A 23130-nucleotide genomic window follows, 5' to 3' on the forward strand; every position below is an offset into this window, starting at 1 on the left:
CTAATACAGTTTGTCATCTGATTTTAAAACAATTGTTTTTTTTACTACATTTAAATCCTCGTTCATCAGTTAAAAATATACATTTTATTAATGTAATTTCATGTATCAATGTGTCCTAAATGGTATGTACTTTCTCGCGATTAATATGTATTATTTATTATTTTCGCAGTCGTTATTTTTGTAAAATATATTTTCTGTTTTAGATTGGTGAGTTACTTATTCCATAAAAAAAAAACTATTTTACATTTTGAGTATTTTAAGTTTGTTATGTTGTTGTTTTTAAATTTTATTTTAATTATTAAGTTTATAGCTAACTTTCAGTGCCACTATTGGTGTAAACTTCATGTGTTTTTTTAATTTTTTTATTCCACATCGGACCGTTCAACGGTTTTGGCGTAAGTTTCCATGTTTTCGAGTTGGGAGGTCACGTGTGCGCTGGTGACCGGGCCCAGCAGCTCCTCTGGGCGGACTCTTCCACTCCAAACCACCGCCTCTCTCTCTCCAGCTGCACTGGGGAACATCTACTTTTTTCTTTATTCATGAGCGACAGGAAACCCCCGGGACCCCGCAGCAGACCAGTGTGACCGCCAAACAGCCACGAGGAGTCGACATGGGGAGCCCGGTGTATCCGAGATGACCGAGGGTTCGGGTCCAAACAACCCCTTCTTTTAAAGAGGGAACCGCGCAAGGCTTGTTTTTGGACTTCCACCTCTCCTCCTCTCTCCCCGTAGGATTTGATTCAAAGGCGAAAACCAAGATGGCCGCCGACTCCGTGCAGGTAGGAAAAGTTGACAACTGTTGCGAAAAGTGGACAAACTTGCTCCGGGACTCGTTTAAAGTCTCACACAAGTTACATATAACGAATATATACCTGTGCTGCGGGCGAGCTGCGACATTAACGCGTGGCTACTTCTAAATATGCCAACCAACGGGCTGTCTGGGAATGATCCATGGATCGAGGCCTGGGAAACTATTATCCAAACTTATCCTGTTTATAGCAAAATAACACATCGCTGCATTGTGGAAGCAGAAGTTGCACTTTCTTTAGTGAACGTGATTCTGTAGTTACACGTTTAAAGCTGTTCAAGTTGTCAGTCGTCCCTGCGCCTGCAGGCTAACGTTAAAAGTCGTCCACTTGTGAAAACATTCGATTTTATTAGTGTATACATGTTTAATGCTGTCGGCTACAACTGTACAACCGCGTCTTTTTATTGAGCTTGTAAAGCCCCACTTGTTACTGGTGTTTTGATACAGACCTATCAGGGCAGCGACAGATTTTAATTTGAAGAAATAACAATGAATAATAACAGTGTTAATGACTCATTTTGCGCTTATAGTTTCACCCCTGTGACGTCACACCTGGCCTAAATCCCTGACAATAACAGTGTTCAGTCGCAGTCCCGTGGTTTTTCTTGGTCCTTCTGAAAGATCTGCCTTAACAAATTCAAACTAATTCCCATTGAGTGTTATTGTTTATCAATCCAAGGAGTGTTGGATTAAAACGGATCGCTCTCTGGACAGGTGACGGTGACTCACCGAGACGACTCACTGATACCTGTGAGTAATCTCAGTCTATGAATGAAAATGGCCAGGAATGACAGATACACTCAGGACTCAGGCATTCCTGCTGCTATCATGAAGCAGTGGTTTGTCAGGTTGTTGACTTCACTGGCCCCTTTAAGGCCGGGGATCAGGCAGTTACAGTAGAGCAGGTGGAAAGAGCCATATGCTAATCTAGATTTACATTGTGACAGGTCTTCTTAAACTATCAAACAAGTCCCTATTGTGAAGACTCTAGTGGCCCTAAATGTTAAACAATGTTTGCGTATATATATATATATATATATATATATATGACGACTGAATAATAAATAAGAGCCTCTAATGTTCGCGTCTTCTACTAAGATGAGATAGTAGCTAACCACTAGTTAGCATATAGGTCAAAAAGGGAGGACACACTCTGCCTGGCTATAAATAGTTTTCTGTAAATTGAATTAGTTTTCCATAGGTCCAGTTTCTCCTTTTACAGTAATCAAATCTGACTCAATAGAGTAGCTTCATATCAAAATGTTAATGTTTGTAATTTCAAACTAATAGCAAGTTTAAGTTAGCAAAAATTTCAAACTACAAATGTGGGGCTTAAACTTCTTGTGAGGCGCTTCAATCGACAAAGCATTCAAGACGGCTTAACCAAACCTGTCAATTATATTAAAAAAAACAACAATGTTTCTGCATTTTAACAGCGGCAATCGGTTTGTTGGTGTATCATATGCTTGTTGACTCACACGCATCTGGTATTGTAGTCCACGTGAAGGGACACGTTGTTGGGTAATGCATGCACTTCCAATGTGGTCAGTAAGTAGAAAGGCAGGAGTCGAACCCTCTTTATGAGTGGAGGTGAGCTTTGCTTATGTATGCTTTTGTAAAATGTTCTGGAGGAAAGGAAACCAGCATAGGGAGTCATTCGTGCGTGTTGTGTGCCAGTTGTGTGGCTGTGTATAGGCTAGTGTCTCTCGAAGCGCTGTAAAAGTTCAGGTTTGCCCTCAAAGGTGTCGCACTTTGCCTTTCAAGTGACCATGAGTTGAGTGTGATGAGTCTTTGTGCTGACCTCTGGACATGTCAAGTAATGGAATAGGAAGGATGATGAGGATTCTTCTGAAATATTCACATACTAAAGTTGACCACATCTTTGGCTGCCTTGTCTCCATGTCATGAATGAGAAAGCAGTTACTTCGATTGATATAAATCAGCAATGATACGAGGGTGCAGCATTAGAGGCTGTGTTTTGTGGTTTCTGGCCTCCTGATAGGGTTTCAATGTGGCTCCAACTGATGGACATGGGGTGAGACAGCTGGGTGTCCGGTTGTGAGGTTGGACTCCATGTGAAAGTGAGTGTGGGGTGGGGAGCTGGTGTCTTCCTAAAATATTCATTGTGTTGTTGTCATACTGGGAGCCTTTCACTAAGTCAGAGGCGTTAGCTGACGTAGATGTTTAAATTACAACAAGTTGTTTTGGAATTATTACCTCCACCAAGGACTCAGTTCTCAGTCAGTGTTGAAAAGTACTTGAAAGTTTATGGACAGATTTGTGATAAATTAAATAAATATAAAATATTAAGCGATCCAGAGCTGAAGGTGCTTGGCAAAGGTTTGTGTTCTCTGAGTGCTTTTCAAGTTCCTGTTGTGTTTATTTTTTTGACACATGCCTGCAACCTTTGCAGCAACTTTCATCGGGAAGGTTTTGTGAACACGAAGATGGCCGCACTTTCGTCACGTTTGCTTTGACAATACAGACACTACAAAATATCTTCCTTCAGTATCATAAGCTCCACGGATTGGTCACATTTTTTAAGTTGGTATTGTGTATATGTGCACAATGTAGATAACTGCAATCAATTATTGCCCACTTATTGTTTGACAATTGGCTGTGCCTCGTTCCAGCTTGTCATGAATTGCTTTGTTTTGGTGATAAACAGATTTAAATGGAAAAAGCAGGTGTATTCATCTCCATTTTTCTATTGTTTATTGTGTTATTTAGTCCTTGTGTCCAACAGTGTCCTTGAGTGTTTAGAAAGGCACTTTATTTACTTTTTATTATTACGTGATTGTGGAATTGTTTTGATGTCCTACATGTGGTCTTGTTTCTCTTTGGTCTTTAGTTACAGGTTTTCACCCAGGTTGTTCTTGCTTATTTAAGAAGACATTTGGTCTTGTCTCTAGTCAAGGATTGTTGACGTGGTTTTCATCTATTACAGCTGCATAGTCTGCATTAATGGGCGAGACACTTTTTCACTGGAGGAGGACTTGGTCAAAAGAACTGAGGCTGGTGTTGTGTTTTGCTTTGCCCTCACTACCATGTCTTCATTGTAAACCAGTGGAAGTGTTCAATGTCTTCTCTATCTGAAGTAGCTTGCATCATTGTCTTAATAGGCCAAGTATGACTCGCATCTGGCTGGTGCTTACAGGAAGTTGATTGTCCACTTAACAGTTGAGTTTCAAGCTTTCTAAAAATAGTTTTGTGACCTTGTGACTTGCAGCAGCTGAGTGCAGCAGCACTTGTTTCGTTCGTATTCACTTTTCGCTTTTAGGATCTGAAAACATCTGTTTATAAAGTGGAACTGCAGAACAATAGCAGTGTCTGTTTGGATTTAATTGAATTGAATTTTTTTTTGCATGAAAAAAATCGTATTTAACAATATAAAAAAAATGCGTGCAAATACAAATCATACATAGTAAGTGCTTTATAAATTACTAGAAGTGAGTCATATTCCATTGTAATGATATGAAATAAAAACACTTGAAGCAGAAACCCTTTGTTGCAATGGTGCAGTGACTTTAAGAGAAGTCTATGGAAAGATTAGAGCTGCGCAGGTGGGCGGATCAACTCCACCAATGGACTTCTATTAAAAACGCGAGGTAATACTAGAACTGCAGCAGAGTGACCCTCATGTTTCTTTTGTTTGATCTCGAACCGAGACTATGTAGGTCTGTGCGCTGATATACAGTATTTCCTCCTTATCTGATTGACCTTTCTTGGATTTCCGTGCATTGTTGCATGGTAAAATGGACCCTCTGGGTGTCCACATGCTGCAGTGCACCATTAGGCTAATATATTCAGAGTTTAAACAGCGTTCAGAAGAGAGTCTCTGCCCTGTATTATACTTTACAGTTTGACCCCATTGACCTTAATTTCCGCTGAGCCAGCTAGGAGCCTTTGGAAGAAGAACTGTGCAAACTATTGATTTTTCTGTGAGTGCTTCTCATGTAGAGAGGGTGACCTTTCAGAGCCTTGAAGGAATTCTCTTATTTTCCTCTATTAATGTTTCATCTATACAACATTTGAGGTTTTCTGCACAGTGATGTGTATAAGTTAATTTCGTTGTGCAAATCTTTCATTTCCAGTGTTTTGTAGCCACTTCCCATCTTCCTTTTTTGTGGTGTCGTTCAGTTTCTAGTGTCTAGACTTGCTATGATCTGGTGGAAAATACGTTTAGGTCCTTTGCGGTCGTATTTTTGGAGTTTATGATGTTACTTTCAAACAGCACAAATGTTGCTGTGTCCTCAAAATGTCTGACTGGTCACCAGCCTGGAGTGATGGACAGGTGATTACCTATGTGTCTAACATCATTGAATAAGAAATCACAAATACACCTTGTGTAGGTGATGCTTAACAACTTGGTTCCAAAACAGATTAAATACTTAAAAGCAGCTTGATTTAGAAAGGACAATTAAATGGCATCGCTGTATCCTCTGCTCTCTGCTCTTGTAGGCTGGAATGGAAAATAAAAAAAAAAAATTGTTGTTGTAGAAGTGGTGCGTGTCTTTTGTGTCTTGATAAATCTTTTTTTTTTTCCCACAATTCATCAGTGCTGCTGTTTCAAAGAATATTTAATTGCCACTGCACCGATGATCTGCATCTCAGCTTATTTCCGCAGAGAACAGCCTCATAAATTAGTGAAAAATAAGAAAAACAACAACTCCTGATACTCTAGGAAGGAGTACATTAAAAAAAGACAGAAAATACAATTAAATTACAATGAAACGACAAATAAATATGGACTTTGTTAGCATCATCAACCGCCCACAGCATCTGTTTCGTCGTCTGTTTAGGCTTCCCCCCTTATGGAGAGGAGGAAAGTCTGAGCAGATGAGTTTGGATTTGAAGAGAACTGATGCACCATTACACTTGTACACACTCGCACACAAACACCCCTCTAATGAGTCCCTCTCACACACACATGTACTGAGCCAGACCAAAACATGTTTTGCCTTTGGAATTTTGAAGTCCCAAATTACCTGGTGTCGTTTTGATCTTTAAACACTGATTCGGTTTGTAGGTGTCTGAGACAAATGGTCAGTGAGTTACTATTACTGTGCACTGAGAAGTAGAAAAGGACAGTTTATAAACAATATCATGTCATTGTTCCTCCTCATCACTTGATGTGACCACAATAGCACTGTTAAGTTAAAGTTATTTTAGACGCAGTGGGGTGAGATTAGATCCCATTCTGGGCTGCTCTGACCTAACGGAGTGAGAAGCTAAGAGGGATTTGGCCATTGCCGCTCAGACAGTTTATCCTACGCTGTTGATGTCAATGGTTTGTGTGAGAGCGAGGGCTGGAGAAAATAGGATTCCCCGGGACTGAATGAGTAGCTTTGAATGGAGCCGCATCCAGTTTAAGCACACTGCCCCGGACAGCCACTCTTCTGAGGCAAGAGAACTAGACTTGTGCGTTCATTCAGTTAATGAGCACAACATGCGGGGACAGGACAGTTTTGCTGAGATTGACATGGATTTCCCTGAGACCGACGACGCAGCGGTAAGAGAGTGGGATGGCAGTGAAATAGGCTTCATGACTGAATCAAAATTTTGAAAAGTCCTACCTAGATTTGTGTGAGCGACTAGCACGGCGGCTAATGGACAAATGTAAAGCTCAATAATTGAATTTTAAAGGGAAGTGTTTTTGATCCGTGTTGGATTTGTTAACGTTCTTTATTTGCTTTTGTTGCCGATTAACCATGTGTTCAAACAACGTGTTGTTTCAATTGTGTTCTGACTGTAAACTTGTTGTTCGCAAAACAGTTGTATATTGAAAAACAGTTAGCGTAATTTCTCCTCAGACTAAATGACTCTTCAAGCTGAATCTGGATCTCAAACACAGGAAGTGGCTCCTAATCCGTCTTTAGGTGGTTTAAGGATGCAGGTCACTTGTGAATGACAGCAGCAGTGACAACCTGAAGACAGAGGTTGGCCCAACACATTACAGAGTTCTTCTTATTATTACTATTTTCAGTAAACTGTCAACAATTAATGTTGTTTTGTGGGTCCTTTAAGATCGTATTCATATTGACAAAAACTGAGGTTTTCTGATCTCAGTCCAAAGTGCGAGTTATTGAGCTGTTCGTGAAACGAAATGAGCCTAACTTTTGAATGAATTAATTTTTATCTTTCTCCTCTAACTCTGGCCATACGTTACATTTGACATTTACGCCACTTACATAACCTCTTACCTCGCCCTTTGTGTAATCGTGAGCACATAAATACACTCGTAACTTTTGAGGATGCCTACACTAAATAGAATGAGTAATGACAAGAAAAACAAGTTCGTGGTGGGAGAAAGTTGTGTTTGTGGTAACATTAATTTGCTAGTCTGAGTGTCCTTGTGTCTGGTGAGAAATGCCACACTGATAAAGTTTTCTATGACGAAGCAAACCGGGGTCTTGAACTCTTATCGACATTCCATTTCTATTTGAAATGGAACAACTCAGACCGGGCAGCTCTTACGCCACAAACTTTAATCCGCACATTGATTTATTTTCACCATAACACTTTCTCCCCTGTGTTTTAGAGAAAGTCCGACATCCCCTTATCTGTTCGCTTCATCTATTCTTCATGCTGTCTGTCGTTCTCTCACAGGGGGATGCCAGGGGCCAGCTGGTGGCAGAAAGATTAGGTTTGGGAAATAACCTGGACCTGTCAGACACCATGGTCCAACAGAAGCTGGATGAGATCAAGGAGCAAATTCGCCGTGAGATAAGAAAGGAGCTGAAGATCAAGGAAGGAGCGGAAAACCTGCGAAAAGTAAATACGTTTTTATGCTTTAGAGACATTGCTTAGTCCTTTTACTTAGCTGACTCAGCATTATTCTCATGACTGTCAACTTCATCTGCAGGTCACCACAGACAAGAAGAGTCTGGCTTATGTTGACAACATGCTGAAGAAGTCCAACAAAAAAGTTGAGGAGCTTCACCAGGAGCTGCAGGAACTCAATGCTCATATCGTAGTGAAGGACCCCGAAGAACTGCTGGGTAAGTGTATCGCACTCCAAAGCTACATCTGTCATGCACACGACATTACATAAATAATTTGAGTTACTGCATCATTGTTTCCATGCTTAAGGCTAATCTGACTAGTGCAGTCATAGTGTTGCATCACATCACATCACATTAGTCTTTGCTAACTTCTAAAAAACAAGTGGCAGATGTTTCAAAATACAGTTTTGATGTGTCAATCATCGGCCTTGCTTTTTCCTGTCAAGTCGTGCCTGTCTCTTTCAATGTGAGTGCTGTGAAATGAATCTTATATTTTGGGAATTTTTTATCAGAAAGAGTGAATTTAAAATGCATATGCGGCTGAAAGTTTTATTTATTTATTTTTTCAGTCCCTGTTCTTAGGTTCTTTTATAGACACATCTTAGCCCTTATTCCTTTCTCATGTTGTGTCAGACGAGAACACAGAAACACAAACTGACAGTCTTTGGAGGTGACTCACTCTCTGGAGGCCGACATTGTTGCGTTCCACATTCCACTGACAGCTACAGTGAGTTAACGAAAGCTCGCTCCTGTGCGTTTGTCAGCAACAATGGAATTTGGAAACAGTTGATCACGGCAGCAGCAGCAGCAGCACAGTTGTGCTAGTATAGCTGGAGTGGCTGCTGGTGGCAAGTGGCCAAGTGAATTCTGAGGTGAAGGAATGGTGTTTGTCTGCCTCTGGTTCATGCATCCCTCCAGTTAAGTTGACACGAGGAAGTAGACCAGAGGGGAAGTGTGCTGGGGGGAGGGAAGGGAGGTCATCATGGTAAATGGTTATCTTAAGTGGGAACAAATTTAGCCTGACTTTTTAACCCTGTATCTGATGAAGGAGGGCTTTCTGTTTAAGTGGTGCTACTGGAGTGTCGCGGGACGAATGGATCCAATATTCCTATAGTAGACAAGAAGTAGAACTAGCACATGCATGAAGTTTTGTTCTGCGATGGCCACCCAAGCCAGTTTTATAGCTGCTCCTCCTCATCATGTTGTAAGTATTTAAGCAGAGTTCCTGGCATTTTCCCTCTGCTCCCTCTTTAGATCTTAACATTGGTAATTCCAGGGAGTTTTCCCTTTTGTCAGCCAACCAGGGGTGACATCATCTCAGCAGCTGTTCGGTATCTTGTCTTTTTCAAACGGGGGTTTGGCTGGAACACACTGACAAGCAGGAGAAGGTTCTCGAAGTCTTTATGATGGCTCTGAGGTGAAGTTTGAAGAACATGTGAAATGAATTTAAGACTGAAGAGTAGCAGTATCAGCCTGACAAAGTTCAAAGGTCATCCCTTTTATTTTATGTATTTCAGAAACTCCCTCTGGCTACAGGCCTCTTAAAAGTTGTCTGTAGTTGCCAACAAAAGTGTTTCGTGTTAGTCTTCATCTTTATTGCAAGAAGTTGGCGCTAGTTTCAAAGGTTGGATTATCATATGCATTAAGACCAGTTTAATATATAAGCAGTTAAATATGCAATAATGTGTTTTGCCTGGCAACTACTGCATCTGTCCTTGGACCTTCTGATGACCACTGACTATGAGGTTGGCAATGGAAGTTATGGCAACAAATTGGCAACAATTTGCTCCCTATTTCTTGTTGTTTCTAATCTCAAACATGTATGCAGGTTCTGTGTTACATACAGAATATAGACCTTGGACTTTAAGAAGTTAATTTTTTATAAATTAATTGCAGGCAGACAATTGATCAAAATAACAGATTCATCACACTTAATGTTTTTTTGTGCATCAGTTCCAGCTGCTTCGCATTATACAAAGTGATGTCATATTATTGCTGAGTAATGGTGACTCGATGAGATTGTGCTGTTGGCCGCAAAGTTTAAGATTGAAAACCCTCTGTAGAGAAGCATAAAAAATAATGGAATTCTGGTCACTGGATCCCTGTTTAATTATTATAATTTAATGTCTACAGATGCAACTTAAATTTGATCCTTCTGATGTCGCTATTTGTTATAAAACCTTGAATCAATTCATCTTTTTAGATGAAGCCCCAAGTGAAATGACGCCAGTGGAATGTCCGTTTATTTATTTAAATAGACTGATAGAAGTTTTAATGGTAAGAAGCCATTGAATATGGCATCACCAATGAGTTGGCAAACGGTGAACTGTTCATGCCAGCTGTCATTTCTCATGTGAAGTGTGAATTTTTTTTTTTTTGTCAGTGAAATCTTCAAACGGGTTGACTTGCCCAGGTGTTTGGTGTATATTTGGGGATTTCTTCTTTGATTTAAAAAGACTGTTGAATGAATGGGGGGAAACCTGTCGCCTCTCTAAATAAATATTAGATAAGATCTGCCTTGTCCACTCTGACTTCATCCACTTTTAACTCCTCAAGACAACGAGCGATTATCTCGTTTGTAATGCTCTTGGAGCCTATCACGGGTCTTAAATTGAGTCTCGCTGACGCACAGTTCAAAGCCTCTCTGTTGGACTTCTCGATCAAAGGAATCATTAGTCAGTGTTTTGTTGACTCATTGGGAGAATGGATGACTCATTGCTGCTTGGTGCGGATTGTTCCGTCTTATGGTAGATTTCAAGTGTCAGAATTTAATATATATATATATATATATATATATATGTAGCATATTTCTGACAAGACAGTCGTGACTCCATACGAACTGAACTTACAAGTCTAAAGAGGTTTGGCAGGTTTTTCTTTTTTTCTTCTTGCCCACCGTTTGTTTGAACGAGAGACAGGATGTTTTGTTTTGTGCTAAAACTGATCACTCAGGGAGGAGCTTTCTTTGCACCATTCCAGTCAGGACATGATCCAAACCACAACTGAACTGTGAGATCATCTGGCAGCACTGCGATCCAAGTGAACGTGAAAGTTGAACATTTGGTAAAAACATGACACAGCGTTCCATTGAAGTTCAATGTCGGTTTCAGACAACAACAGTAACAATAAATAGCTGTCAAGCTTTCATAGTATCATGCCGTCGTGTAGGAGCAAGGTATAGTTAATATTTCACTACATAAGAAGCCTTTGATGTCATAAATCATCATGTTTTTCCATGCGCTGGGTTCGTATAGGGTCAGGACTTTTTTTTTTTTCGCTCAGAGCTAGTAGTGATTGATGCTGGAATCTATTATATTAATATGATAAACACTTTCATTTTTGGGGTGTTGGGATTTGCCTTCTGTCCCAACATCTTTGGAACGGTGCTATGAACACGTTATTGTTAGCATCACTCAGATATGAAAGCTGCTGCTTAAAAAGCAAATTTTGTGTTTGTAAATAAGTCAGTCACAAACATGAATATGCTGGTTGATGAGTGATTTTTACGTTTCCAATAAGCTAGAGGTGAAATCAGAAAAGAATTTTCTGTGTTAGAGTCACGCCTGTGAACACAGACAGAGCTGCACCTCAAATGTAAATATTGAGAGGAAACCATCAGTGTTTTGGTTGAAAACCAGAGGTTTAAATTTTAACTCGAACATGACTCTGTTGTTGCAGACTGCGCCTGGAGGATTGTAAACAATAGAGCTCTGATGTAGGAGCTGTGTGTTCATGCTGCATTTTACTGACTGAATAACGAAAAGTTACATTTGTATCTGTGAGACTAGCCTCAACATTTCTAGCTAAAGATGTTTGAGTGATTTAGGTGAGGTTAATAATCTAAACGTTTGTTAGCCATCTCCAAACACAAGGTCATTTTGGATGCTCTGTCTGGCTACTGTAGTTGCGGGCTGACAAGTTTTTGTAAGCACTGTTCAGGTCGTTCAGCCGCACAAGTGTGGAGCGAAGCGCAAATGGCCTCGTGCCAAGAGAAGCCTTTTGTGTGCCGTGTTGCTATTTGCGGCCCTTGTGTATTTATGACAAAGTTCAGCCAAACACGCTGCGTCAAATATCACGGGATGTTTCCAAAGATCCTGAACGTACAAGCATTTAATCTATTTTCTCTCCTCAGAATGCCCTTTGACCCCAGACACGCCAAACAGTGAGGCCAGAATGTGCACCAGCAGCAGTCGACTCGCCGCTCTGAAACGGCAGAATGACATTGAGCTCAAGGTCAAGCAGGGAGCAGAAAACATGATTCAGATGTACAGCAATGGACCCTCGAAGGTAAAATGCTTTCTACAGTCCTGTGTTCTATCATTCCATATGAGGTAATATTATTGTAAGCTATGGATAGCTTCTATTTTCAAGTCGCTGAAAAGCGAGGATTCATGCATTCAATCCATAACATATCATACATGCATCATTACGTTACGCAACTAGTTGTGAAGGAATAAAAGAAAAATTAAATAAATTTAATATAAAAACGTTGACTTTTAAAGGCAGAATAATGGTGATTCAGCCAGCACTATCAAGTTAATGAGCTTTCCTTCTGACTATTTTTCTATCAACACAGAGGCAGGCTGTAGAACATGAACACTCTAGTGGACGCTTTTACCGGGAAAAGGTGTCTTTATCTAAAAAAAGAAAAACGTCCGGGAGATACCATCCTTGTTATCTTGCAGGAGCAGGACGCAGCTTGTCCTTATCTCTTTAAATGGTGCCTTCAAATGCACCTTCAGGCGTCCAATTTGTCTGCTACGTTTAGCGACTGTTAATAGAGAGCTTAATGACTCAATCCAACTATAATTCTCTTTACAAACATTATTTGTTGTGTTGACATTCTAGCAAATCCATTACCGCCTATATTTTCCAAAACGCAAGTGAAAACGAAGCGAAAGGAAGTGGCTCTCCGCGTTTTAATTCCCAAGTGATTCTTTGGTTGAGCCGCTCAGTGGAAATATGAGAAGGTGTTGATGCCCCGTGTTTCATGACCGCTGCCGCATGTACACAAAACTTTTGTGGTCATGTGGGCAGCTGTAGTGCTCATGCGAAGCAAACTATAATTAGGTTGTGTAAATAAACACCCGCGTGAGTCGAAAGCAGGCAGGTGTTACAGACTATTTTTAGTGGAAACTTCACCTATCAAATGCTACATTTCTTTTACTGCTTTTATGTCATCATGAAACGGCTTGTTGAACACACTTAGATTCCGAGAGGCTCCATCCATGACATAATGTTAACATAACACAAATCAATGTGAGACTTTAGAAGTGATTTTACCTCAGAGAACATGTAAGCCTTTTACAAAGCTTCAGATGAAATAGTGACTTTTGTCAGCTTTAAAGCTGCAGTCATGTGTAGACACACTTTTGAAGACTAGTGCTTGTACATCCATCTTTAAAGTGATTTAAAATGGCTGTATTTTGGATTGTTTCCCTTAAATTGAGACTGTCTCTGTACCACTTCTATACTTTACTTCGCCTGGTTTCTTTGTGCAGGATTATTTTGTTGGTAACAAAAACAGTCTAATACAATGCTGCCTCCAGTGCAGAACAAACTCGCACAGTTAAAGACAAACTGACACACGCTAGTGAGATCCTGTTACTGCTGACTGGATTTGACATTTGAAATTACCATTATTCCTCAAATATGTGTGACAACAGAGCGAAAATAACACATACTATATGGTAGTTTGTCCATAAAGGTGAGATTTGTCTGTCAGATATATTTGTGTGGGATTATGATGTAGTTTATTAAAGGAGTAATTTAAGAATTATATGTTGTAACCTGTGTATTTATTGATGCTTGGATGGTTTGCAATAAATAGGAATTACAGACACACTGACATGAATCAGCAAAATAAATCTGAAGTTATTATTCCGTTTTTCTGGCAATTTTTGAGAGCAACGTCCAGGTGTTCTTGTCAGAGTGGTTAGGACTGAGCAGCCTGGTGGTCTTCCCTCTGTCTGTGACAGCCAGTTACACTTGCGCTAAAGTGTAACTCAATGTTGTTAAACTCTAGTTTCACTGCGAATCCAAGAACTATTGCAGCAGGGTTTGCAAAGCTGTTGATACGCAGTGGTGCATCTGTTGTGACCGGTCGCGTGGAGAACTTCAGCTTTCACAAAGCATCCGCAGACCTCCGCTTCATTCACGGCGTGACCCCAGTCCGTCTCTGAGCACAGGAAGCACCGCGGCGTCATTGAAGTGACCCCTGTCAGACATGAGACACGTTTTCACTGGAAATAGCTGTGAGGTCCGGAAGGAAATGCCTGTTGGAAAGAGATACTTCCTGAACACCATCGTCGCCAACCAGGCATCAAGCTTTAGAGGAGCTCAGGGTGGAGCTTGTTTACTCTGTGTGCCCATGAGAGGGTCGGCCACCACACACAATGAGATCTGCACCGGTGACTAATGGTTTCCATGCCGTCACATCTTCTTTCGCTCCAATTACAGCTCCAAATGAGCTGTTTGCCTTATGAGAAACTTGCCTGCGAACTTTGATAAACCTTTATTTTCAGGATCGGAAGTTGCTGGCAACAGCACAGCAGATGCTCCAAGACAGCAAAACAAAGATCGAGTTCATCAGAATGCAGATCCTCAAGGCTAGCCAGGCCAACGAGCTGAGCTTTGAGAGCAATGAAGTTATGGGTGAGTGTGTGTGAGCTTTGCACTGAGAATGTCTGGCCTTTTTCATTGGATGGTCACGTCCACCTGTGTTTCCCAGACAAGCAAATCATCAGTCCGTTGGATCTGCGAGTGGAGGAGCTGTGTCACCACGCCAAGATAGAGTCTGCCGTGGCAGAGGGAGCCAAGAATGTCATGAAACTCCTGGGATCTGGGAAAGTCACAGAAAAGAGAGCACATTCGGAGGTTCGTCCAAAGTCCTGAGTGTCACATGTTGTTTTAAGTTGTTCTCCAAGGGCAACTGCACTCGATCCACAGCTGGTTTGAGGAGGTCTACTCCAGTTATAGGCCAAGTTGTTTTGGAGCCGCTGTTGTGGTGAAAGCAAATGGTTTATCGGAATGCATAGCAGAAGTCCGTCCATCCATCCATTTACCATCCATCCAGCCATTTACTTTCCATTTGCTGTCCATCCATCATCCATCCATCCATTTACCTTCCATCCATCCATCCATCCACTTACCATCCATCCATTTACCTTCCATCCATCCATCCATCCATCCACTTACCATCCATCCATTTACCTTCCATCCATCCATCCATCCATCCACTTACCATCCATCCATTTACCTTCCATCCATCCATCCATCCACTTACCATCCATCCATCATTTACCTTCCATCCATCCATCCATTTACCATCCATCCATCTATTTTAACCTTCAATCCATGTGTTTACTATCCGTCCATCTATTTACCATCCATCCATGTACATTTATTTACCATTCATCCGTCATCCATCCATTTACCATCCTTCCATCTATCCATTTACCATCCATCCATTTACCATCCATCCATCCATTTGAAAGCTCTCATAGCTTCTTCGTTCTGTCCATCCAATGGTCTGCCTCATGCATGTTTATGACCAACACTAATGGACTCCCCTCTCGTCTGCTTCAACTCCAGGCCCAGGCCCGCTTCAACGAGTCCAACCAAAAGCTCGACCTCCTGCGCTATTCCTTGGAACAGCGTCTCAACGAGCTGCCCAAAAACCACCCGCGTAGCTGCAGCATCATGGAGGAGCTGTCCCTCTTGTCCACACCAGTCCTCAGCCCCAGATCCAGCATCATCTCCACACAGAACCAGTACAGCACCGTCACCAAGCCCGCAGCACTCACAGGTAGTGTGTTCAGAGTTGCTGTTGGTCCATGCAGTGTGTTGACCGCGCTCTTTTCCTTTCAACACCAGGAACCTTAGACGTCAGGCTCATGGGCTGTCAGGACCTTCTAGAAAATGTTCCGGGTCGTTCCAAAGCCGCTTCTGTCCCTCTGCCCGGCTGGAGTCCCAGTGAGACGCGCTCATCCTTCATCAGCAGAGCCAACCGAAACCGCGGCGTGAGCTCGCGGAACGTGACCAAGAGTGAAGAGCTTTCCAGTGAGCCGCCCTGTTTACTGGCTCTCTGTGCTAAAGAGTCACCGTTGCTAACAAACCATTGTTTTGTGCGACGACACAGATGAGATTAGTGCAGTCCTGAAGCTGGACAACACAGTGGTCGGCCAGACAAGCTGGAGACCAGTCAGCAACCAGGCCTGGGACCAGAAGTTCACTTTGGAGCTGGACCGGGTAACACCCACACATTTCCACCACGCTGATGTTTTGGTTCTCATGGTTTGTGTTGGTGTTGAACCCTGCAGTCGCGGGAGCTGGAAATCTCCGTGTACTGGCGCGACTGGCGCTCTCTGTGCGCCGTCAAGTTCCTTCGGCTGGAGGACTTCCTGGACAACCAGCGCCACGGGATGTGCTTGTACCTGGAGCCCCAGGGGATGCTGTTCGCTGAGGTGTGCTGGCTAGCTGAAGCAGCTTCATCCGGGATGATCTGCATCCAACACTCACATTTGCTTGTTTTTCTGTATAAATGTTGGAGGAAAATAATCCTGGTCAGTGAGGTCATTCACTTTACATCAGTGACTGCTGAAATTGAGTTAACAGCCTGAAGGGATCTTCAAAGCAGCTCATTTTCAACCTCTTTATCCATCGTGCTTCTGTCGCTTAATGCCAACTTTGTTGAGGGTTAATTTGAGAGCTGATCTCCCAAAACACCACACATATGTGCATCCTCTGCAAGTGTCGATTTACTTGGACTTCTGCAAAACATGAGCCAAACATTACCCAACATCACATTTGTTTTACTCAGGTGACATTTTTCAATCCCGTCATCGAGAGACGACCAAAGCTCCAAAGACAAAAGAAGATTTTCTCCAAACAGCAAGGTGATCAGTCTGCCACACACAGGCTGTTCCCAGGCCTCATTCTGCGGTTCTAAAACTGAAATCCTGCTCAGGTAAAACGTTCCTGCGAGCGCCTCAGATGAACATCAACATCGCCACCTGGGGGCGACTGGTGAGAAGAGCGATACCCACCGTCAGCACCAACTCCTTCAGTCCACAAGCTGCCGAGACTGGACCCAGCAGCCTTCCTGGTTCACCCTCGCCCTGCAGGTGAGCTCACTATTCACGGCCTTCTCATCCCTAATCCACTTGCTATTCAACATGTCGCTCAATCTTCCTCACTCAGTGACCCACTCGTGACCAAGCTGGACTTCGACAAGGAGCCCACACCTGGACCAAAGCACTACCCCATACCTGAAGAGATCCAGGAGCCCATGGTCCAACACAAGATTCCAGACAAGGACGATGTTCAGGTGCAACATTGTGTCCCTGTCAAATCCTAGAACAGTAAGTTTCACCGTTTGCTGTGTTTCCATTGCGCAGAACGCTCTCGCCTCCTTCGACTTCCTGAACAAGAGGAACAGCATTGCTGTGAAACCAGACCTGGACGGGGTGCCGGAGCACATCCAGCATCCAGACCTGGAGCTCACTGCCATCCAGAAGGACACAGACATTCGGTACATTATTTTGTTCTTCAGGATTTATGCTGTAACTTAGAGGGAAAATGGCGAGTTCATCAGATCTTTATTTATTTATTTGGAGCCTCTTAGTACGCTGCAGTTAGAAGTGAAAAGATGTGAACCAGCGCCCTCTTGTGTTGACTCTATAACAGTCTTCTTTAATATTTACATTTCCTTCAGAGAAGAGGAGCAGTTCCACTTCAGTCTTCAGGACTTCAAGTGTGTCGCGGTCCTCGGGCGCGGCCATTTTGGAAAGGTGGGTTTCCTTTGATTCATACGTGAAAGTCTTCTGATAAACTTCCCTTTGTCAGGTGTTGTTAGCTGAGTACAAGAGCACTGGAGAAATGTTTGCCATCAAAGCTCTGAAGAAGGGAGACATTGTGGCTCGGGATGAAGTGGACAGGTGACGGACGCCTCACTGATGGGTGTTGGAGTGGTTCGAGTTTGACTCTTGACTGTGTCTCTCTGCAGTCTGATGTGTGAGAAGAGGATATTCGAGACGGTCAACAGCGTCCGCCACCCCTTCCTGGTCAACCTGTTTGCCTGTTTCCAGACGCAGGAGCACGTTTGTTTTGTGATGGAGTACGCAGCCGGGGGCGACCTGATGATGCACATCCACGCTGACGTCTTCTCAGAGCCCAGAGCTGTGTGAGTGACCCCCACCGTCCGAGTGTGTTTGAGAGGCTCACACCTCACCTCAGACAGCATGTGGTCTGGAGGCTGGCACCCTCTGCAGCAGGGGGCCAGACATGACATGCTCTTCTTACCACCCGTCTCTCCACACTGCAGGTTCTACGCTGCGTGTGTGGTTCTGGGACTGCAGTTCCTGCACGACCACAAGATCGTCTACAGGTGAGCTTCAGTCACGCAACCGTCTTCCCCGCCGTCGCTCGGCTTCATCAATTTTTGGACCGCAGGGACCTGAAGTTGGACAACCTGCTCCTGGACACGGAGGGATACGTGAAGATCGCTGACTTTGGGCTTTGCAAAGAAGGTGCGGAAACCTGAGGTCGCACTCAAAAGCGTGCGGACCTGATGTTTTTAAACACGTCTTGTGTTCAGGAATGGGCTTCCGAGACCGGACCAGCACGTTTTGCGGGACACCGGAGTTCTTAGCTCCCGAAGTTTTGACTGAAACTTCGTACACCCGCGCCGTGGACTGGTGGGGCCTGGGTGTGCTCATCTTTGAGATGCTGGTCGGGGAGGTGCGTGCCAACGCCGCCGCTGCTGCGACAACGTGATTTAGCTGCTTACGCTCCTGTTGTCTTCCTCTTCCCACAGTCCCCCTTCCCTGGTGATGATGAGGAAGAGGTGTTTGACAGTATAGTCAACGATGAAGTCCGATATCCTCGGTTCCTCTCCACCGAAGCCATTTCCATCATGAGGAGGGTGAGTGCAGTTCGACACTTCATAATGCACTGCAACAGTTGAAGACTTAAAAGTCTCTTAGTTTAAAACCCCTCCGCTAAACTACTAAGAACAACTTGGCTAATTTTGTTAGCTGAGATGCTAATATTTATAGGGACCGCAATTGCACCGGCAAACTCCAAAGTCGGAAGAGAGAGTCTTCTTTATTTAGTCAGTAGCAGTTGCAGTGGAGAACCAGACAGTGATGAAGGAGCTCGGTCACTGCACAACAAACTTCAGTTTAATGGGGTGCTGGTGGTCATAATGTTAAGGTCAGAGCTATATGTAGGTTGTTGTTGTGTATGTTTCTCAGAGAGGGTGTGAGTGAGTTGATCTCTGAACTGTTGTTGTATGGCAGCTATTGAGGAGAAGTCCGGAGCGGCGGCTGGGCGCAGGAGAACGCGACGCGGAGGAAGTAAAGCGACATCTGTTCTTCAGGGTGAGCCACTCACACGTCAGTAGGTCGCATCTAAGAACGGCTCACTGAGCTCCACTCCCCGCAGAACATGGATTGGAACGGCCTCCTGGCCAAGAGGGTGAGGCCGCCGTTCGTGCCGGTCATCCACGGCGCCAACGACGTCAGCAACTTCGACGACGAGTTCACGTCCGAGGCGCCGATCCTGACCCCGCCCAGGGAGCCCCGGATGCTCAACACGGAGGAGCAGAACATGTTCTCGGACTTTGACTACATCGCCGACTGGTGTTAGCGCGGCGCCGCCACACACACACTGTGAAAACAACCCCGGGACTGATGCCCCATTTTGGCCCAAACGTTGAGGGTCTGAATTGCTGAGGGGAACGGTCAGGACACCCTCCTGTCAAGACATTCACATCGACATGAAGAACTGTTTTTTTTTTTTTTTTTTTTTTAAAGACGTTTGAAGGAGGAGGGAGGCGTGGACGTCGTCTGACCACTGAGAATGTTCCGGACTCTGCAGACGTCACCATCATGTTATTCTGCATCACTGTCAATACTATGGTCTTGTGTACAGATTATATTCTGTCCTATATTTTATTGTTTTCGTCTCTGTGTAATCCACATAGCTTTCACTACAGCATTAGGAGGCTTTCCTCCAACATGAATTTTCCAGAGAGGTTAAAATGCTTTCAGATGAGAATTGAACCCCCCCCCCCCCCACATCTTGTTGGTGCAGATGTCCACGAGCAGTTATACCTCAATCATATGCTGCGTACAACTGAATCTTTATTTATTCACTGATGAATTGGAGCAATTCAACCCCTCCCCGTCTCTTCTAGACTCCATGTTTGGGGCTGCAGCGACACCTACCTTGGTTTTCCTCCCTGTCAGGACTGGCCGACCTGTTGAATCACTGCAGGGTGTTTTTATATCCACATTACTGTATGTACACAAGAAGAAAGCACTAATTTTATCCAGTTTTATTTACCTGCATTTCGTAATAATGGAAAAGGATTGTACAAAGTTTTTTTTTTTTATTTCTTGCTTGTGCATGTTTATCCCCGAACAGAAACTTTTAGGATGGTACAAACATGGATGACTCCTCAGCCCGGTGTAAAAGAAAAACAATCGTGTTTGTTACCTGTCGTAAATGCAGATTAAACATTTGTAACAGTGGAACATTCATCATTTTCAGATTCAGACCATGATCACACCATCTTCCAGTGAGTTGGGTTTTTGTTTTTCACTTTTAATCAGAACTGTTGAAACAAACAAACTAGAGCCTCATGAAGCTACAAAAAGGTTTCATGTGTTAAGATGCTGGGTCTGGTTACATCCTCGCGGGGTGTACAGACGCTCGAGTGACGTCCCGGAGAAGCTGATTTCTGGAATGTGTCCGTGTGAGTCAGGAAGAAGAAGAGAAGGTGGTGGTTTCACAGTTGTGGTAATCTGTCCACTGGCGTGTCGAATTTGAAATCGGGCGGGAAAAGTTCAGCGGCCCGTGGGTAGATGAGCCGGTACGACTGTCGGATGGTGACGTCGGCGACGCCGGCGATGTCTCCGATTTCTGCAAAGTGGAAATAATTGGTGAATAATCTCAGACGGCTTCTAGAAGACGAGTCAAGAGGTGATGTTTGCACCTCACCCAAACACATGGCATCTACTGACCAAAGAATTTCCATTCATTCAAAATGGTGGCACAGATTGACGCCTGTGAGTGACCTGGTTTCACCTTGAACCTGAGACTTCCCAGTGCTGTGCTTCATCATGTGATCACAGTCATAGAACCCTGCTTATGTAGGTTCCATAATCAAATAAGATATGAAAATAATAACCTCAGACCTGCAGCTCCGTACTATCATGTCCATCCCCTGCTCACCTTTCTGTGTCTTCTTGTCTGAGGAGGCCTGGGAGGCCATGTAGATGGCGGCGGCGGCCACGGAGATGGGGCTTCTTCCAGGAACCAGGTCCAGCTCCACGGCCTTCCTGGCGATGAACGTGGCGCCCATCTGGACTTGCTTGGGCAAACTGAGGTTGGAACAGAAGCGCGACATGAAGTCTCCACTGGTGATGAGGTCCACGCTGGTCTCCAGAGCCTTCAGGATGAGCTTGAAGCAGCGGCCGATCTCTTTCTTGGAGATGCGTGAGACGGCGCAGATCTCTGAAGGGGAGGAACAAGAGGGATAAATCTGAGCCCAGATCAAGACCGGTTCCTCCTGAACCCTGCCACATCAGCATCTTGAATTTGGTAGAAGCGGGCCTAGATTCGGTCACCGACCTTTGAAAGTTCTCGGAACACCTTCTTGCCTGCAGGCGATGTAGAGGCAGGCCGAGGCGATGGCGTCGTTCGCTCGGCCCTTCAGACTCTTCTGCTCATACACCTGTTTGAACAATTGGTTCGTTCTGTCCTGTAAAACAAAAACAGAACTGCGCTGAACATTTCCTCCGTCTTGGGTTACTGGCTATCTCAGTCGTGATCAGCGGCACTTACCACGATGTTCCTGGGCAGGTTGATGCGATCCGCCATAGTGCTGATTTCTTTGAAGGCGTTCAACATGGCGCGGTCCGAACTGCTCATCGTCCGTCGGTTCTGGTACTTGGAGTTGCCAAACTCATCAAAACTGGCTGCTCCTGTGCCCTGTCGGAGAGAGGTGCCGAAGCTCGTGTGAGTTCAAGAGTTCAGTTGACGCCACTGCAGCTGTGGGGGGCGGCGGCACCTTGCTGATCATGGTGGTCAGGTCTCCTCCATTCAGCAGGGGGTTCTGCGCGTCTCCCACTCTGGACGGGTCTTTGAGGGCTTTCTCGTTGGAAAACGTCCTCCACTCCGACCCCACGTCGATGACTCGATCGCCTCAGGTGAGAAAACCATATGTAACCAGGAACGTAAACACAAGAGGGCGGTTAAAACCAACACATACCAACGACCAGGCCACACTCGGGGCAGACCATGTCCCCGGCTCTGTAGTCCTCCACCAGGATGGCATCAGGGTGGTTGGGGCAGTGGATTCTCGGAAGAGCCAAGCTCTCTCTGTTGAAACAACAACAGCAGTTTCATAGACTTGATCTCATCTGGATTGGAGGAAATAAGATTAGAAACTTTCGCTCAGTAAGACAGAATAAGATGCAGAAAAATTCCAGTCCGGACTGGATTCCAAGTCTGATCTAACATCAGCGACCTAAAGCGGCTCTGCTGTCCCTTGTCCAGCTTGCGAATAGGGGGCCGCACAGAGCCCTTTGGTTCGGTCCTCATCTGCATCTCGCGACTCTGGGTCAAGGAAGGTTCTGGTGATCGTCCACCGCCGGGGTCAGGTGAGAGAGCAGCGTCAGGTTTGGCGTCTGGTGCGAAACCCGGAGCCAAAATGAACGACACCGATCGGGCGCTGTTGTTTATATGACGCCGGATCAAGGGCGCACGGGGGCGAGGATGCTCGCTTTGAAGCGCTTGGTTGAGACGCTTTTGATGGACGGAAAACGATCGTAAACAAAGTGTTTGCGCAACGGATCAAGGCAGGGTTCGGCTTAGATGCCATTATGACCACCACGCTGTGACGTTAACAAAACAAAATACAAAGATGTATTAATATTATGGTCATTCCTGTTCAGGAAACACATTGAAGATTTAAAACAACGTTTACATTTACACATTTAAACCTATGTTAAAACACATTTAAAAGTTCAATATACGAATTACGTGGACGGACAGCGACACGTAACCAAACGTGTTTACTAAACACGGTTGAGCTTCCGTCCATATTAAAGCGTAACAAGCCCAGGTACCGTGTGTTCGGCTATTTGTGGCGCTTTGTTTGTGAGCACATCAGGTGACTGGCGACAGTTTTGCGAGCTGCTGATGCGGAGGGACTTCAGGCAACAAGCTAACCGGCTAGCACCGTTAACAAAACACCGACAAAGAGACAAGCCACCCGATGTTAAACTCGCAGTTTGCTGCGTCCAACTCTCGCTATCGGGAAGAAGTACGTCTTTAAATCGGGTTATTTTCGGCAGAGAACGTTAGGGGAAACTCACTTCTTTGGAGACGACATGACACCTCGTAACCTCTCCGGATGGTTTGGACCAGTAGCGGAACAACGCCACCTTTATTTATAGACATCCAGTCACGTGGTGCTGCGTCCATACATCACTTCCGGTTCTTTGTTCTTCCTCTACTCTTTTTCCGG

At 44.3% G+C, this 23130-nt stretch overlaps 2 protein-coding genes across 4 annotated transcripts; one reads left to right on the forward strand and one right to left on the reverse strand.

Moving 5' to 3' along the window:
* Positions 1–479: 479 nt before the first annotated feature.
* pkn2a (protein kinase N2a) lies at positions 480–20125 on the forward strand. Of its 2 annotated transcripts, none has more exons than XM_053883458.1 (23): positions 480–778; positions 7417–7581; positions 7673–7808; positions 11725–11879; positions 14117–14246; positions 14323–14468; positions 15186–15399; positions 15468–15653; positions 15733–15842; positions 15914–16057; positions 16414–16489; positions 16561–16717; positions 16794–16920; positions 16991–17124; positions 17308–17383; positions 17439–17530; positions 17599–17775; positions 17917–17979; positions 18045–18121; positions 18190–18332; positions 18409–18516; positions 18893–18973; positions 19038–20125. In XM_053883458.1, exons 1-23 carry the CDS (start codon positions 758–760, stop codon positions 19239–19241), a joined length of 2922 nt encoding a protein of 973 aa, XP_053739433.1. In that variant the 5' UTR covers positions 480–757; the 3' UTR covers positions 19242–20125. The 2 variants fall into 2 exon arrangements, with proteins under 2 accessions (XP_053739433.1, XP_053739432.1); XM_053883457.1 differs by lacking the exon at positions 480–778 and adding an exon at positions 6096–6319.
* Positions 19904–23058, reverse strand: LOC128769611 (transcription initiation factor IIB). Of its 2 annotated transcripts, none has more exons than XM_053883481.1 (7): positions 22129–22393; positions 21871–21980; positions 21670–21803; positions 21444–21590; positions 21231–21360; positions 20832–21113; positions 19904–20519 (listed from the first exon to the last, which is right to left on the reverse strand). In XM_053883481.1, the coding sequence occupies exons 1-7, from the start codon at positions 22206–22208 to the stop codon at positions 20386–20388; spliced, it is 1017 nt and encodes a 338-aa protein (XP_053739456.1). In that variant the 5' UTR covers positions 22209–22393; the 3' UTR covers positions 19904–20385. The 2 variants fall into 2 exon arrangements, with proteins under 2 accessions (XP_053739456.1, XP_053739457.1); XM_053883482.1 differs by lacking the exon at positions 22129–22393 and adding an exon at positions 22979–23058 and having other exon boundaries at positions 19905–20519.
* Between the last annotated feature and the right edge of the window lie 72 nt (positions 23059–23130).

The sequence above is a fragment of the Synchiropus splendidus genome, chromosome 13 (assembly GCF_027744825.2).
Source record: "Synchiropus splendidus isolate RoL2022-P1 chromosome 13, RoL_Sspl_1.0, whole genome shotgun sequence".
NCBI lineage: Eukaryota > Metazoa > Chordata > Actinopteri > Syngnathiformes > Callionymidae > Synchiropus > Synchiropus splendidus.

What these genes read in the sequence shown, in the direction of transcription:
- pkn2a (XM_053883457.1), top strand. Translation starts at nt 6,146, where the DNA reads ATGAGTAGCTTTGAATGGAGCCGCATCCAGTTTAAGCACACTGCCCCG. An exon ending in CAAGAGTGAAGAGCTTTCCA is followed by an intron (nt 15,654 to 15,732) that starts GTGAGCCGCCCT and finishes GCGACGACACAG; the next exon opens with ATGAGATTAGTGCAGTCCTG. An exon ending in CAGAAGGACACAGACATTCG is followed by an intron (nt 17,125 to 17,307) that starts GTACATTATTTT and finishes CATTTCCTTCAG; the next exon opens with AGAAGAGGAGCAGTTCCACT.
- LOC128769611 (XM_053883481.1), bottom strand. Translation starts at nt 22,208, where the DNA reads ATGCAGATGAGGACCGAACCAAAGGGCTCTGTGCGGCCCCCTATTCGC. An exon ending in GGACAGCAGAGCCGCTTTAG is followed by an intron (nt 21,981 to 22,128) that starts GTCGCTGATGTT and finishes TTGTTTCAACAG; the next exon opens with AGAGAGCTTGGCTCTTCCGA. An exon ending in AGACAAGAAGACACAGAAAG is followed by an intron (nt 20,520 to 20,831) that starts GTGAGCAGGGGA and finishes TCCACTTTGCAG; the next exon opens with AAATCGGAGACATCGCCGGC.